This window comes from Manacus candei, unplaced genomic scaffold, assembly GCF_025592945.1.
Source record: "Manacus candei isolate 608988 ecotype Guabito, Panama unplaced genomic scaffold, ASM2559294v1 h1tg000007l, whole genome shotgun sequence".
Lineage (NCBI taxonomy): Eukaryota > Metazoa > Chordata > Aves > Passeriformes > Pipridae > Manacus > Manacus candei.
Genome location: NW_026138055.1, coordinates 6,732,248 through 6,745,207, shown reverse-complemented (window position 1 = coordinate 6,745,207; position 12,960 = coordinate 6,732,248). Strand labels below are relative to the sequence as shown.

Genomic DNA, 12,960 nt, shown 5'->3' with positions numbered 1-12,960 from the left:
TGAAATGAGGCTGGGATTTATCTTTCCTAGTCTTCCTTCCCCTTATTAAAGCTGTCCAGCTCAGGAGAGTTGTTTAGGCTCCTGTATTGGCAGAAACACACATCACCAAAAACTTATTCATCTTAGATATTTGTAGATACCTGTTTATAGATGAATCACAGGGGATCCCCTCAGAGCGTAAACTACTGACTCTGTGAGCATGTCAAATAATCAACCACTTTCCCCAGGTACAAGATGGACATGACAGTAAACCTCTAACCTGTAGGTGGGTGTAGATATGTGCTTCAACTGAAATATCCCATTCCTATCCTAGCTGGAGAGTTTTTCTTCGTTGGAGCTGGAGATTGGGATTAAATTGTAGCTCTGTTCCCTTTGGCTTTCATGACTCAGCATTAGGCTATCTGTGCACTTTCAAGCTGAAAATAAAAAGAGCTTTAATGCTACTGATTCCAGTGATGCTGTACTGCCCATTTTCTGGTGCTGTATCTGGCAAACCCAACACAATTACAGACCCCTTTCTTGAAATTCTCTTTTAAGACACCATGAAGACTTTGAATACTACCCCTGTTTGTACATCCTTGTAGTGATTTCAACACCGTAGGAATTGTTTAAAGGAGTGTTATAACAGGGACATCCAGCTTCATGTGCAACCTCAAAGTGACTCTTTCTAGACTGTATTAACATATAGCCAAAAACATATAGTTATTCTGGTGGAGACCAGACTGTCTGGGCAGAAGATCTGGAGGCCAAAGCAATGGAGAAATAGGATTAAGCAGCTGGGTTCTGCTCGCTGCCATGAGGGCTCAGGAGTTTCTCCCTCCTCCTCAAAAAGCAGAGCATGGACATATGAATATCAGCAGTGGAAAGTTTAATAGTCAGACTGTGAAACATCTCAGACAAAACTGATTGGGGAAGAGATACAAGATAGACAGACTGGAGATAATTCTGTGTGTTCAGCAGATTGCAGTTATTTTTGTAATCCCGACATCACAAGAATGGAAATATTTATGATAACCCAGGACAGATGGAAATTCCTTTGCACAAGGCTTACACTAGGGGAACTTCTTTGTGTTTGGTGGGTTGATACCTCAGACATGTGTTGTTGCCTTTGTCTGAAATTAGAGTGGTCTAGGGAGGTCTGAAGACAAAAAAAAAAATAAAAATAAATTCTGCCTGGTCTTTCAGGAGTACCTTGGTGATGAATTTTAGAGTGTCATTGCCAGGATACCCTTGTGGGTTTGAAGATCCCCAGCTGGCCAGTTGCCTCTGCAATGGCAATTTTGAGATGGCCGCTCTTTCAGGCATAATGTTGCTTTGGTCCTTGTACTAGAAAAGACTCAGTTTCAATTAAAGAATCATTTTGATTGGAGAAGACCTCCAAAATCTACAAGTCCAACCTTTGACTGAACATCACCTTGTCAACAAAACCATAGCACTGAGTGACTAAGCCTAGTCATTCCCTGAAGACTTCCAAGGATGGTGACTTCACCACCTCCCTGGGCAGCCCATTCCAGTACTTGACAACCCTTTCAAGCATTGGAATGCTGAAGAAATAATTTCTGATGTCCAACTGGAGCCTCTTCTGACACAGCTTGAGGCCATTTCCTCTTGTCCTCTCACTTGTTGCCTGTGAGAAGAGGCCAAACTCCACCTTTCTCCAACCTCGTGTCAGGTAGTTGTGGAGACTGAGAAGGTCCCCCCTGAGCCTCCTTTTCTCCAGGATAAACAATCCCAGCTCCCTCAGCCACTCCTCATAGGACTGACTCTCCAGACCCATCCCCAGCTCAGCTCCCTTCTCTGGACATGCTCCAGCACCTCCATGTCTTTCTTGAAGTGAGAAGCCCAGAACTGGACACAGGACTTGAGGCCTCACCAGTGCCAAGTAAGGAGGGACAATCACTTCCCTTTCTCACAACTTTACCATCCCCCATCACTTGTATCATTGCTGAAACCAGTGTGCCAGTTCCCTCTTCCATGGCTGAAGACTCCAGGCTGAGGTCCTGAGAAAGGTGTGACTCACCTCATCTGTGGTTTCTCTAAAATCTGTGCACTGAGTTCCCAATAGACCTGAGCTAATCTGAGCCTTGGTTTGTTTTTTTTTTCAAACCATGAAATCCAAGGAAACAATATAAGGAACTGAGAAGCCCCAAAGATGCTCCTGACATTGTCAGTTATTGTCTGATTTTGAACCCACATCACAGGAGCGATGCTTATCCATCAAGAAAGCCCACATGAAATCTGGAGATGAACTGTTTACAAGGACATGAAGTGATGGGTCAAGGGGGAATTGCTTCAAAGGGATGAAGGGCAGGGCTAGATTGGATATTAGAGAGAAATTCTTCCCTGTGAGAGTGGTGAGACCCTGGCACAGGTTACCCAGAGAAGCTGTGGCTGCCCCATGCCTGCAAGTGTTCAAGACCAGGTTGGACGGGGCTTGGAGCAACCTGGGATAGCAAAAGGTGTCCCTGCCCATGGCAGGGGGTTGAAATGAGATGCTCTTTAAGGTCCCTTCCAACACAAATGTTTTTACGGTGAGTCCACGATTCTATGAATATTTTGAATTTCTTGTCATCCATGCTCTGATCAGACTGTGGCTAAACTGGATCCTGTGAGTAGATCTGGGGGAAGGGAAACACAGATATTGATTTTGCTTGTCTTTTCCTCATCTTTGATGCTTTTAAAAAGAGCAGCCAATATTCCCTGATACACCTGCTTCAATAGTTATCAAATAACCAGTGCTTCAGTCATTGCTGACAAAGATTGGGTTTAAATTCACTGAAAGAAGGAAAAAGCTTTTCCTTCTGTTTTCCTGTCTGTGGCATCAACCAGTCCTTAAATCCACCTTAAATCCCTTGCCAGTAGGTACAGTTGGAACCTGTTTGTGTCGCAGTGTTTTCTATGCCATTTTGATCAACCCATTTAGGATGTTCATTGTGATACTTTTTTTTTTTTACAGGCAGTTTCCAGTTCATATTTTCTTTTTTTAATCAGGCAGAGACATTACAATTAAAATACCGTAAAAGCGATTCTGGCAGTATTGCAATAAGCATGTTTTTTAATTAAAGGAAGAACATGGGATGTACAAATAGTACCAGCTAATGGGAAATTTCATCCAATGTATTTTTTAATTGAGATTTAAAAGGAAGAAAAGTCAGCCCAATTTTTCTCTGTCACTGTGTGATATTTTCCTACGTTGTTACGGTGAGCCGGCAATAATTAGTCTCAGAGCTTTAAAATCCCAGCTGTTTTCATGGAAAAACAGTGGAAGACATCAGTTCTTTATTTGTTAGCACATTTTGCTGCAGGAATTCAGTGTTATCCAGCAGAGTGCCTCTCACAGAGGTGGACATTCCTGGAGGAAGAGTTTTTAAAGCCCTGAATCCATAGCAATTTAAGGGGTGGGATTTTTCAGATTTTCCTCCAACTTCGAACCCTCGTTCATGTTTGGGTATAGACTGCAGGTTTCTTTTGCCATCATGTTTTAGATGGGCTTACAGCATGTACATTGGACTCCCAGGGCTCTCACTTGCCAATTAAATTGATTTGCTGCAACTTTAGTAGCTCTTGAGACTCCTCTGGGATGCTGCACAGCGAACAGATCTGTGGAAACTAATCCTGGCCAAGAAACTTGACGCAGCTCTGTCTGAGACCAGGCTGAAACCTGAGGCAGCATCGTCTCCTTCCTCTAATCGCTGTCATGGACGGAGGGGCTCACAGAATCATAGAATGGTTTGAGTTGGAAAAGACCTAAAAGATCATCTAGTTCCAACCCCCTGTCACGGGCAGGGACACCTCCCACTATCCCAGGTTACTCCAAGCCCCGTCCAACCTGGCGCTGGACACTTCCAGGGATGGGGCAGCCACAGCTTCTCTGGGCAACCTGTACCAGAGCCTCACCACCCTCACAGCCAAGAACTTCTTCCAAATGTGCACTTAATGCTTGTCTGTCAATTGGGAAATAACAGCCAAAAGACCTCTTTTTTTCATCACACCTCTATGGTGTTTACCTGAAGCCTCCACAGGGCTCACTAGAAGTTCCTTCATTATATCCTAGGTCATGACATGACTGCTCAAAGCTATCTTGGAGTGGCTGCACCTCTTCTCCACCGAGTCAGCTTTTCTTTTGCAAATCCATCTAAGCTGCTGATAAGCATCTCAGATGTATCTAAGAGCTGAAAAATATAAGGACTTCTTTGAAGCAGATACACCTGTGGCAGCATCTTCTGGGCTGTCAATCTGAATTGCCTTTGCCTGTCTCCTGAGTTCTTAGGGAAGAGCCTGATCAGCTCACAGGGAGCACGTGCCATCTGAACAGATGGCTGAGAGCACAGCAAGCCAAAAAAACAAAGGCTTGTCGGGCTTGGGAGATGAATTCTGTCTGAGCCACTGAAGCAGCTGCTGGTTCCTCTCCCAGGGACAGATTAAGGCCTCCATCCAACAAAATGCTGGAATACAAACTGAACTTCTTAGTGTGGTAGTGATGTCCTGGTGGAAATACATGGACATTTGAATTCACAGCTAGTTTGGGATCTGTCCCTGTGTGCTGTGAACATGGAGAGATATTCTCAAGGAGGTGGAGAATGAATTTTGGGCTCTTGGTTCAAGCACCCTTTGAGATGGAGCCAATATAACAAACTTCTCCTTTGCATCTTGCTCAGCCATGGTCCAGCATGCAAACAACTTTTATGGCTCATTAGAATATCATGTGAGCAAGTCAACTGGGTACAGGTGACAGAGCCATGAAATAATTTTCTTTTTTTTAAATCTCATAAACTCTGTATTCCTCTTCCTGTACACAGGAAGATCTTAGTTGCTCTGAGATTTTCTTTTTCCTTCTCAGAGGCCCTACCAGGCCGACCCTTGGAGCTGGAGAATGAGCAATAAGTGGGCTGTCACACTGCAGCCTTGTTGTACAGATCAAGCAAAGCTATTCCAGCCCCAGCAGTTGCCTCCTGCTGTTTGCCACTCGGGGATGCTTGCCAGGAATTGAACTTCTGAGCTTGAGCTCGCCTCACTGGGAATTCTGTGGCTTTTTCATGTGAAACACCAGGGGAGAGGAGCTGGTCAGAGCAAGCTGAAGGCTGTGGGAATATGAGACAACCAGAGCAGATCTTCCCTGCACTGCGATGGGAGGGAGTAGTCCAGCTGAGGAGATGAGCTCTCAACATGCAAATGCCCTTCCATGCAGAGGAAGTTTGCTGCTAGTTGAAGGTTATGAGAAAGTAGTGAAAAATAAGACAATTTTATTAATACTTTTCTTATATTTGATTATTTAAAAAAATTGTCTTGCGACTATCCAGCACTTTTCTTGTAGTTTGCTTGCTTTGACACTGCATTTAGCTTTACATAAAGTAGAATTAAATCTGAAGTAGGACTGAACATCTGAAGTAGAACTAAATCTAAATCTATCACTTTTATCCTAACTCCCTAATGAGCTGTTCATTAGGAAAAATGTCTTATATCAGCAGGGAATGCAAGGTGAGGCTTCAAAAGGTGATAATAGAAAATCCCTCCATATGAAAGGTACACTTTGGAATGGGGACTTTGCTGCCCTTGGAGTTCAGAAAATCTCTAGGGCATTTTAAATCACAACCTGAATGAGAAATATCAGCATCACTTTTATGCATTGCGAGAACATCTGTGTTAGAAGGAGTCTTTTTAAAAAAATAAGGTTTTTGAGAAAGGATATAAGCTGCTATGTTTGAAAGCATGAATTATCATCACAGAGGCAAGGAGAAACTTCCCAAAACAGTCTTCCCCATCCTCTACTCCATCAGTATTTGCTTTTTTTTTTTTAGGAGGTGCAGGATGTAGCCTCTTTCCGTAGTAATACTGTGGATGCCTGGGCTGTGGCATTGCATGAGCCAGTCCAGACACCTGAAAAAGTGAAGTGTTCATAAATTATCTTTCAAAATCCTTTCTTTTTGGTCGTGCCCTCCACTATTTTCCAAGGACTTCAGAAGATATACCTCTTTTCACAAAACCAGTTCTGCCAATGACATGATGGTGCTGTAGTTACCCACACAGCAGATTAAGTCCCCACCTTATTATCAGGTTTGTTTTCTTTAATATTCATCTTTTTAGTAATTATTTGTTCTGGCTGCTTCTCCCCTCCAGTGGGACAGATGGAGTTGCCTTGTTGGTTTTTTGTCTTTCTTTTCCTCCCTTTTTTTTTCCTTTGCTAAAGGCAGATAAAGAACGATTTCTTTTCTGTGTGTGCAGAGGTGGAGGCTAATTGCTGGGTTAATTGAGAAGAATGGTGCTTCTGATGTTCTCACAAAGTATCAAATAGCCTCAACATATTTCTCCTCTCTCTCCCTCACTCCACCTAAAGAGACCCATTGAATTTGCACATTACTGTACAGAAGTGATTATAGGTTTAATTGTATTTATTTTGCTTGGTGGGGAGGCCATCATAACAGTGCTTGATTGATTTTTATAAAATCACCCTCAAGGTCATGTGTAGGACTTTGCTTTCCTGTGCAGCCATAACAAACAATTTGAGGGTCACAGCCAAAGGCTCAGTTGAGCAATATTCTTGCTTTCTGCTTTCAGAGGAGAGGTCAAGTGCAATAAAAGAAGGAAGCATAACTTTTATTTTCTTTTTTAAAAGAGGAGAAGACAACCTTGTAAAGCAGCAGCTGTATATTTATTCTGACCCAAGAGAAACCACAGAGATACAGAGGGGGTTAGAGGGACAATATGCAATTTTCAGACGAAAGTATTTGTAAGTTTGGCCAGAGTTTGTTTTACACATAGACTTGATAAATGGTTAAATGAATCCCATCTTTTCTTTACTGTGATGCTGCTCTTCTTTTATCCTCAATGACTGAACTTTTTTTCACTTTATTTTCTCCCAAAAACCCAGTGCCTTTTGGATTTGTTCTGGGAGGGCTTCAGAGGGTTTGCAAACATCCAGAGACAACAGCATTATGGTGTGACCATGAGTGTAGCTGCTCTCACCACCTCCTATGATTATGCTGGGTCTGACTGCTGCTTCTAAGGGAAAGCAAAAGAGTCACATAGAGCAAAACAGGCATCTTCCCATGACTACCTCAAGGTGTATTGGAATGGCTGCAAAAAGAAAAGGACACAGGAATCTTACATTCCTCTATCCCTGCCATCCCGTGGGAAGGGGTTTTGGTAGGGAATTAATATTTCTAACCTGTCTCTAGACAGCTTGAAAATTTTGGATAGACAAAATGTGGCTGAAACTTGGGAAAACTTATTTGAGATGTAGCTATGCTTTTCCAATCAAAAGATAGGACAGCTTTGGCCACCAGCCTTCCTGGTGCAGTGGTACAGCATGGCAGCAATTAAAATACTCATTAAAAATTGTATGAAGAGAAGTGGAAACAGAAATGAGTGTATTTCTTTGGGAGCAGAGCATAGGAAGTCAATAAAGACCTTAGGGAAGATGTCTTTTTTATGTTAGGAATGAAATAAATTGCAGTGATTTACAGTTCCATTTATAGATTGTGGTGATAAAATTATTAACACTGCTGCTATAGGGCAAAAGTATTTAATAAATATTTCTGTTCTCAGTATGGGAACGAATAGGATGGTAAATTATATCACAAGAGGAAGATGGACTAGCAGTCCCTTGTTACTAAATGATGTTAATAAGATGAATATGTTAAATATTCTTTCAAGAATATACAATCTTAAATCAACAGGTCCAATCCCATTCAAGAGCTTTAAAACTTCTGGTAGAGACACTCTGTGGCCCAAAAATCTTAATTTAAGAGTCAATGGGATATTACAGAGGGATAAAGAAGTTCTGATCTTGGTTTGATTCTGATCTTGATCTGATTTACAGGCAGGTAAATGGGAAACATATTGCCTGCCTAGTTTGATATTAACCAACAGGTCAAAAGAGAAAACTGAGTGAAGTTAAATGTAGGAGATGGTTGAATCCATAAATTACTAACCATGGGATTATACTGAATGACAGAAGAGAAATTTAATGGAAGAAAAGGCAGAAAACTTCTGTTAATTTTCTAAGAAAATTATGTGTTTGTTTGATAGTTACTTCAATCAAATGTGATAGTGTGGTGACTGAGAGTCACCTGCCAAGACATGACAGCTGGCACGTGCGAAATGGACTAGCTCAAAAAGTAAATTTTTAGTGGGGAAACCATTTTCATGACTATTTGGTTCCCACTGCACATCATTGATTATTGATGGATCACTGATGATCTGAGAGGAAGTGGAGATCACATTGTATGAACATCCTTTAAACCAAATGCAGATTTACACAGCTGAGAAAAGAGCTGGGCAGGAAGCAATTCAGCATGAAATTCATGGTTGCACAATAAGGGACCTTGTCAGGTAAAGCCAAGATCATGAAAAGGATCAGAAATCAGTGTGGCCCAAGGATACCAAGATTGAGGCCAGGTTGGATGAGGCTTGGAGCAACCTGGTCTAGTGGAAGGTGTCCCTGCCCATGGCAGGGTGTTGGAACTGGATGATCTTTAGGGTTCCTTCCAACCCAAACCATGCCATGATTCTATGATTCTATATCCACCTGATCTCCCAGTTTAATGAAGAAGCAAAAAGGCTGCAGTATTAATTTTTCCTGGGAAAAGTAAGAGGCAGGGGGTGAGAATAAGGAGTTTTGCCTCTATAGGCAGCATCAAGAATAATAAAGGAATGGAAGAATCATAAGATTTGGCTTTGCAAATTCAGGAGCACTGGACTGTGTGAGAGGCTGCACAGCTCCATGAGCTGGAGATGATTCCTTGCAAATAGAGTCTTAATCAGTCTGAAGGAGGGCTGAGATTTGATTTTACCTGTGAGTACTTTCACAGACAATGTTGTTTGCTGCACCTCTCCACAGTGCAGTGCAGGAGGGTACAGAGCACTCTGAAAGCTCATCCTTGACAAGTTATGCCTGGAAATAAAGCATAAATTGTGAACAGTGAGAGAAATTAGCTGTTGGAAAAGATGGCAAATGGTAGAGTGATGTTCCCAGGTTTCTTTATTGACTCAGCAGTCAAACACAGACAACTTGACTTCCTCCAGTTTTTCAATAGCCTGCTGTACACAGGCCATCAGGAGATATGATCTAATGGTGCCTTCAGTCTCCAAATAATACTGTCTCAATTATTGTCCCAATTTCACCACAGTGCATTTCTTATTAAGACTATTTCATTTTTCTAGAAGTCTCAGATGTATCTCAGAATAACAGTCAAATATCTGGTTTTTTTCATGAAACAAGCTGAAATTTGTGCTGGTTTATTGCAATGTATGCAGTATAGTTTGTAAAAACGTATAGAAGCTTAACAGAAATACACTTTTATATAGAAAAGTATGTCTAGGGAAAGAGACAATTTACACAAAAGGGAACTGGTTTTTGTGAGAGGAAACCCATGGTTCCCAGTGAATATAAGCAAGAAAATTAAGCATATTCTATAAAAATGCATATGGAAAGCACTGAAATTTGGAAATAAAATATTTAAGGGGTAGTCCTTATTCAAATACTGACTTTGTTATAAGCCTAGGAAATGAGAACTAAGTTATAAGACTTTATTGTAAGATTAAGGAATCAATGAAGCAATGAAAGCTCTTCCATGCAAGAATAAACAAAGGGATCAGGATGAGAAGAATGTGTTCAGCAGGAGTGGATGGAACTGAGTGGGGAAGGTTCTCCTTTATCATTGAGAGCTGTGCTTCTCCTTTATCATTGAGAGCAGCAGGACCTGGTCAAAGAGGAGCGATAATTAAGGTAGATTTAATCTGATTTTTATATTAAAACTTCTTCCTTCCTTCTTTTAGTCTCAATACTGAAATTAAACCAGGGGTTTGATCTCCCTTATCCTTATTCTAAGGACTGGTATAATCTTTATAGAATTATACAATCACTGAACAATTTGGGTTAGAAGGGACCTTAAAGATAATCTTTTTCCAAGCACAAGGACACCTTCCCCTACACCAGGTTGGTGCAGCCTGGTCTTGGACACTTCCAGGGATGGGGCAGCCACAGCTTCTCTGGGCAACTTGTGCCAGGACCTCACCACCCTCTCAGGGAAGAACTTGTGGGAAAGAAAAGCCAACTGTGTAGTAGATATGGATATCACCATTGACAACTGCTAACATCAGGAGAAAGCTGGTCATGGTATGAGAAATCAGAGTTCTCAGCTACTTCACACAAAGGGGAAGGGGGGTGTGATAGAAACCCTTTGTAAAGAGGTCTGAGGTTTCCAGACTTAGAGATTTTCCCTACTAGCTCCTGGGAAACAGAGCTTGACCTAGGAAGACATATCCCATATGCAGTGTGATAAGATGTCTGAGAGTCCATTCTGTCCAAATGCATTGTAAAGATAGAGACAATGTCATTTATAGGAGAGGAAATATGAAAGGAGATAATGGAATAAACCATTCTGAGGTGACAGAAGGGGATTGCCAGCTCAGACATGGAAAGAATAAGGGTGGCATTTGACAGAACTGAAAAGCTTGGGTCAAAACAGTTAGAAATGGCTTTTCATGCACTCTGTACTTAGACCACAGAATTCATTGCTTCAAGAAATCGTTGAGACTAAAAATCACAAAGACTTGAAGGATCAGTTCTATATTACTGACAAATCTTATCCAGTTATACTAATAGATGGTAAAAGGAAAATGTTGGCAAGGGGACGAAACCTTATGCTTTGAGGCAAAGCTAACCTCTAATTAGGGATTGAAATGGGTTTTTTATGGGATGGGGAGATCAACTGACATCCAGCTAAGAGGAAGACATTTCTTATGCTGTATTTAGAAGCATCTGGTTTTGAACAGCAGCTGGAAAAGTTTGCAGGATTAAATCAAGCACTGATCTCAACAAGTTGCCAGTTCTTATGTTCCAAAGCCAGTTTCCCCTCGCCTCTCCCTGTCAAATGTAGTTTGTAATCTAAAAAGTAACATAATACAAATTAAATAGAAATATTCCTTTTCAACATTTAGTGAGTGAGTCAGTTAAAATTGGGATTTTCCAACCCCAGCTCCCTTGCACTGGAATTTGAGAGATGTTGATGTCTGCCCAGGCTGACTGGCCTTGCTCAAGTCTAGAAAGGCAGACTGTTGTAGAATCAAAAAATGGACTGAATTAATCAGGTCTGTAAAGAGCTGATAAATCCATAAAGAGAAGTACAAGGAAAGATGGAAATTTGGCAGGACACAATAGTATTTTAGCTTTAATCTCCTACTTTTATGACAGATCCATTTGTTACCCACCTCTTACAGCTCCTTTGGCTGTGAAATAATGACTGGCTATTCCATCTGTGGTTGTATTTTGTTCTTCTCTTGTCTTCAGGTGGCAAACTCCTATTCACTGGACCAGGACCTGTAGAACTACATGCTCATTACATCCTGGTATCTGATGGAGGAGAGCTCCAGGTGGGATCCCCTGAGGCCTCTTTCCCTCACAGAGCACACATCTATCTCTATGGAAGCATCCATTCTCCACCATTATTTCCATATGGAGTCAAGTTCCTGGTAGTGAGGAATGGGACACTTTCCATTCATGGTGAGTGCATTTTCTTCTCATGAAAAGCAGAGCACAAATGAACAACAGAAAACAAAAAAAGCAAAAAAAAAAAAAGGAAAAAGAGAAAAACAGTTTTTTGGAGGAAAAATAAAATGACAAAATGACTTTGGTCACAAGCTTATATTTCTAATTAAAGTTAAATATTTGCTGAAATGTGTTTTTTTTAAGGCCAGAACTTTATATCTTTGTATTCAGCATGAGACTTCTGTTTCTGTAATATCTTATGCATGAAAGCTCAGAGCTGTATGTCCGTACAAATTCCCATACTGGGAGCTGAGTCATTTTGAAAATCCAGTCCCCAAGAAGAAGAGGATGGTACCAGTTAGTTATGAAACCCTGATGGTCATTTAGATGCCTAGAAGATGTTTGAATTTGTGCACGTCTCTCCACAAATAAATGTCTTCTTCCCTTGGAAACTGGACCTGAAATCTCTGCTGTGAAGTATCTGTGTTTGCTGTGCTGCTAGAATGGAATATCCTTCTCCCCTCCTCCCTCTCCATAACAAGTTTCCTTCCCAAAGAGGGTATGATTCTTGGGGTTTCCGAGAGAGTGTGATCTACCAGGTAGATCCTATGGTGAGGCCAATGCCAAGAATGCCACAGTAGTCTGGGACAGCTAGAGTGGGGAAGATACTTTTCAAAGCATCAGCAAAAGGCTCCTAGCAGTGTGTTTTCCCATCCTCCACCTCTCTATGCTGTGCTGGCATTCCAAAGCCAGTGGTCCGTCTGCAGAATTAGGAGCACAGCTGGAATATCTCTGTTTTCCTGGTGGTCCATGTGGCCTCATCTGCTCAGCACACATTGTGGCCTAAATGACAAGTTCAGGCCAAACTGTGGCAATGTCAAGAATTTCAGTCCCAGGTGACAAGTCCTTTGCTCTAACCACCGGACCTTAGAATCACAGAATGGCTTGGGTTGAAAGAAACCTTAAAGCTCATTCCATCCCAACCCTTTACCATGGACAGAAACACCTTCCACTAGCCCAGGTTGCTCCAAGCCCTGTCCAACCTGGCCTTGAACACTCCCAGGGATGGGGCAGCCACAGCTTCTCTGGACAACCTGTGCTGGGACCTTACCAAGGTACAACCATGAATTTCTTCTAAACCTGCCCTCTGCCAGTTTGAAGCCCCTTGTCTTGTCCCTCCAGGCCCTTGTCCCAAGTCCCTCTCCAGCTCTCTTGGAGCCCCTTTAGGCACTGGAAGGGACTCTCAGATCCCCGTGGAGCCTTCTCTTCTCCAGGTGAACACCCCCAGCTCTCCCAGACTGTTTCTGGAGCAGAGGGACTCCAGCCCTTGGAGCATGTCCATGGCCTCCTCTGGACTCACTCCAACAGCTCCACATCCTTCATATATTTTAGCATGGAATAATTTAGATACAGAGGTTTTTTTTTGGAAGGCTATGAAATACAAGTATAAAATATCCATTTCTTGATTCAGT

General features: G+C 41.9%; 1 protein-coding gene across 9 annotated transcripts in view; it reads left to right on the top strand.

The window, feature by feature from the left end:
• Positions 1-12,960, top strand: part of PKHD1 (PKHD1 ciliary IPT domain containing fibrocystin/polyductin) — a 260,769-nt gene that overhangs the window by 88,160 nt on the left and 159,649 nt on the right. For all 9 annotated transcript variants that reach the window (XR_007908532.1, XR_007908562.1, XR_007908540.1 and 6 more), the window contains exon 38: positions 11,291-11,503. Coding sequence is in view for 5 of the 9 variants with exons in the window: in XM_051812579.1 (XP_051668539.1) it covers positions 11,291-11,503 (213 nt within the window). In the remaining 4 variants the exon portion in view is untranslated. The remainder of the gene's footprint in view (positions 1-11,290; positions 11,504-12,960) is intronic.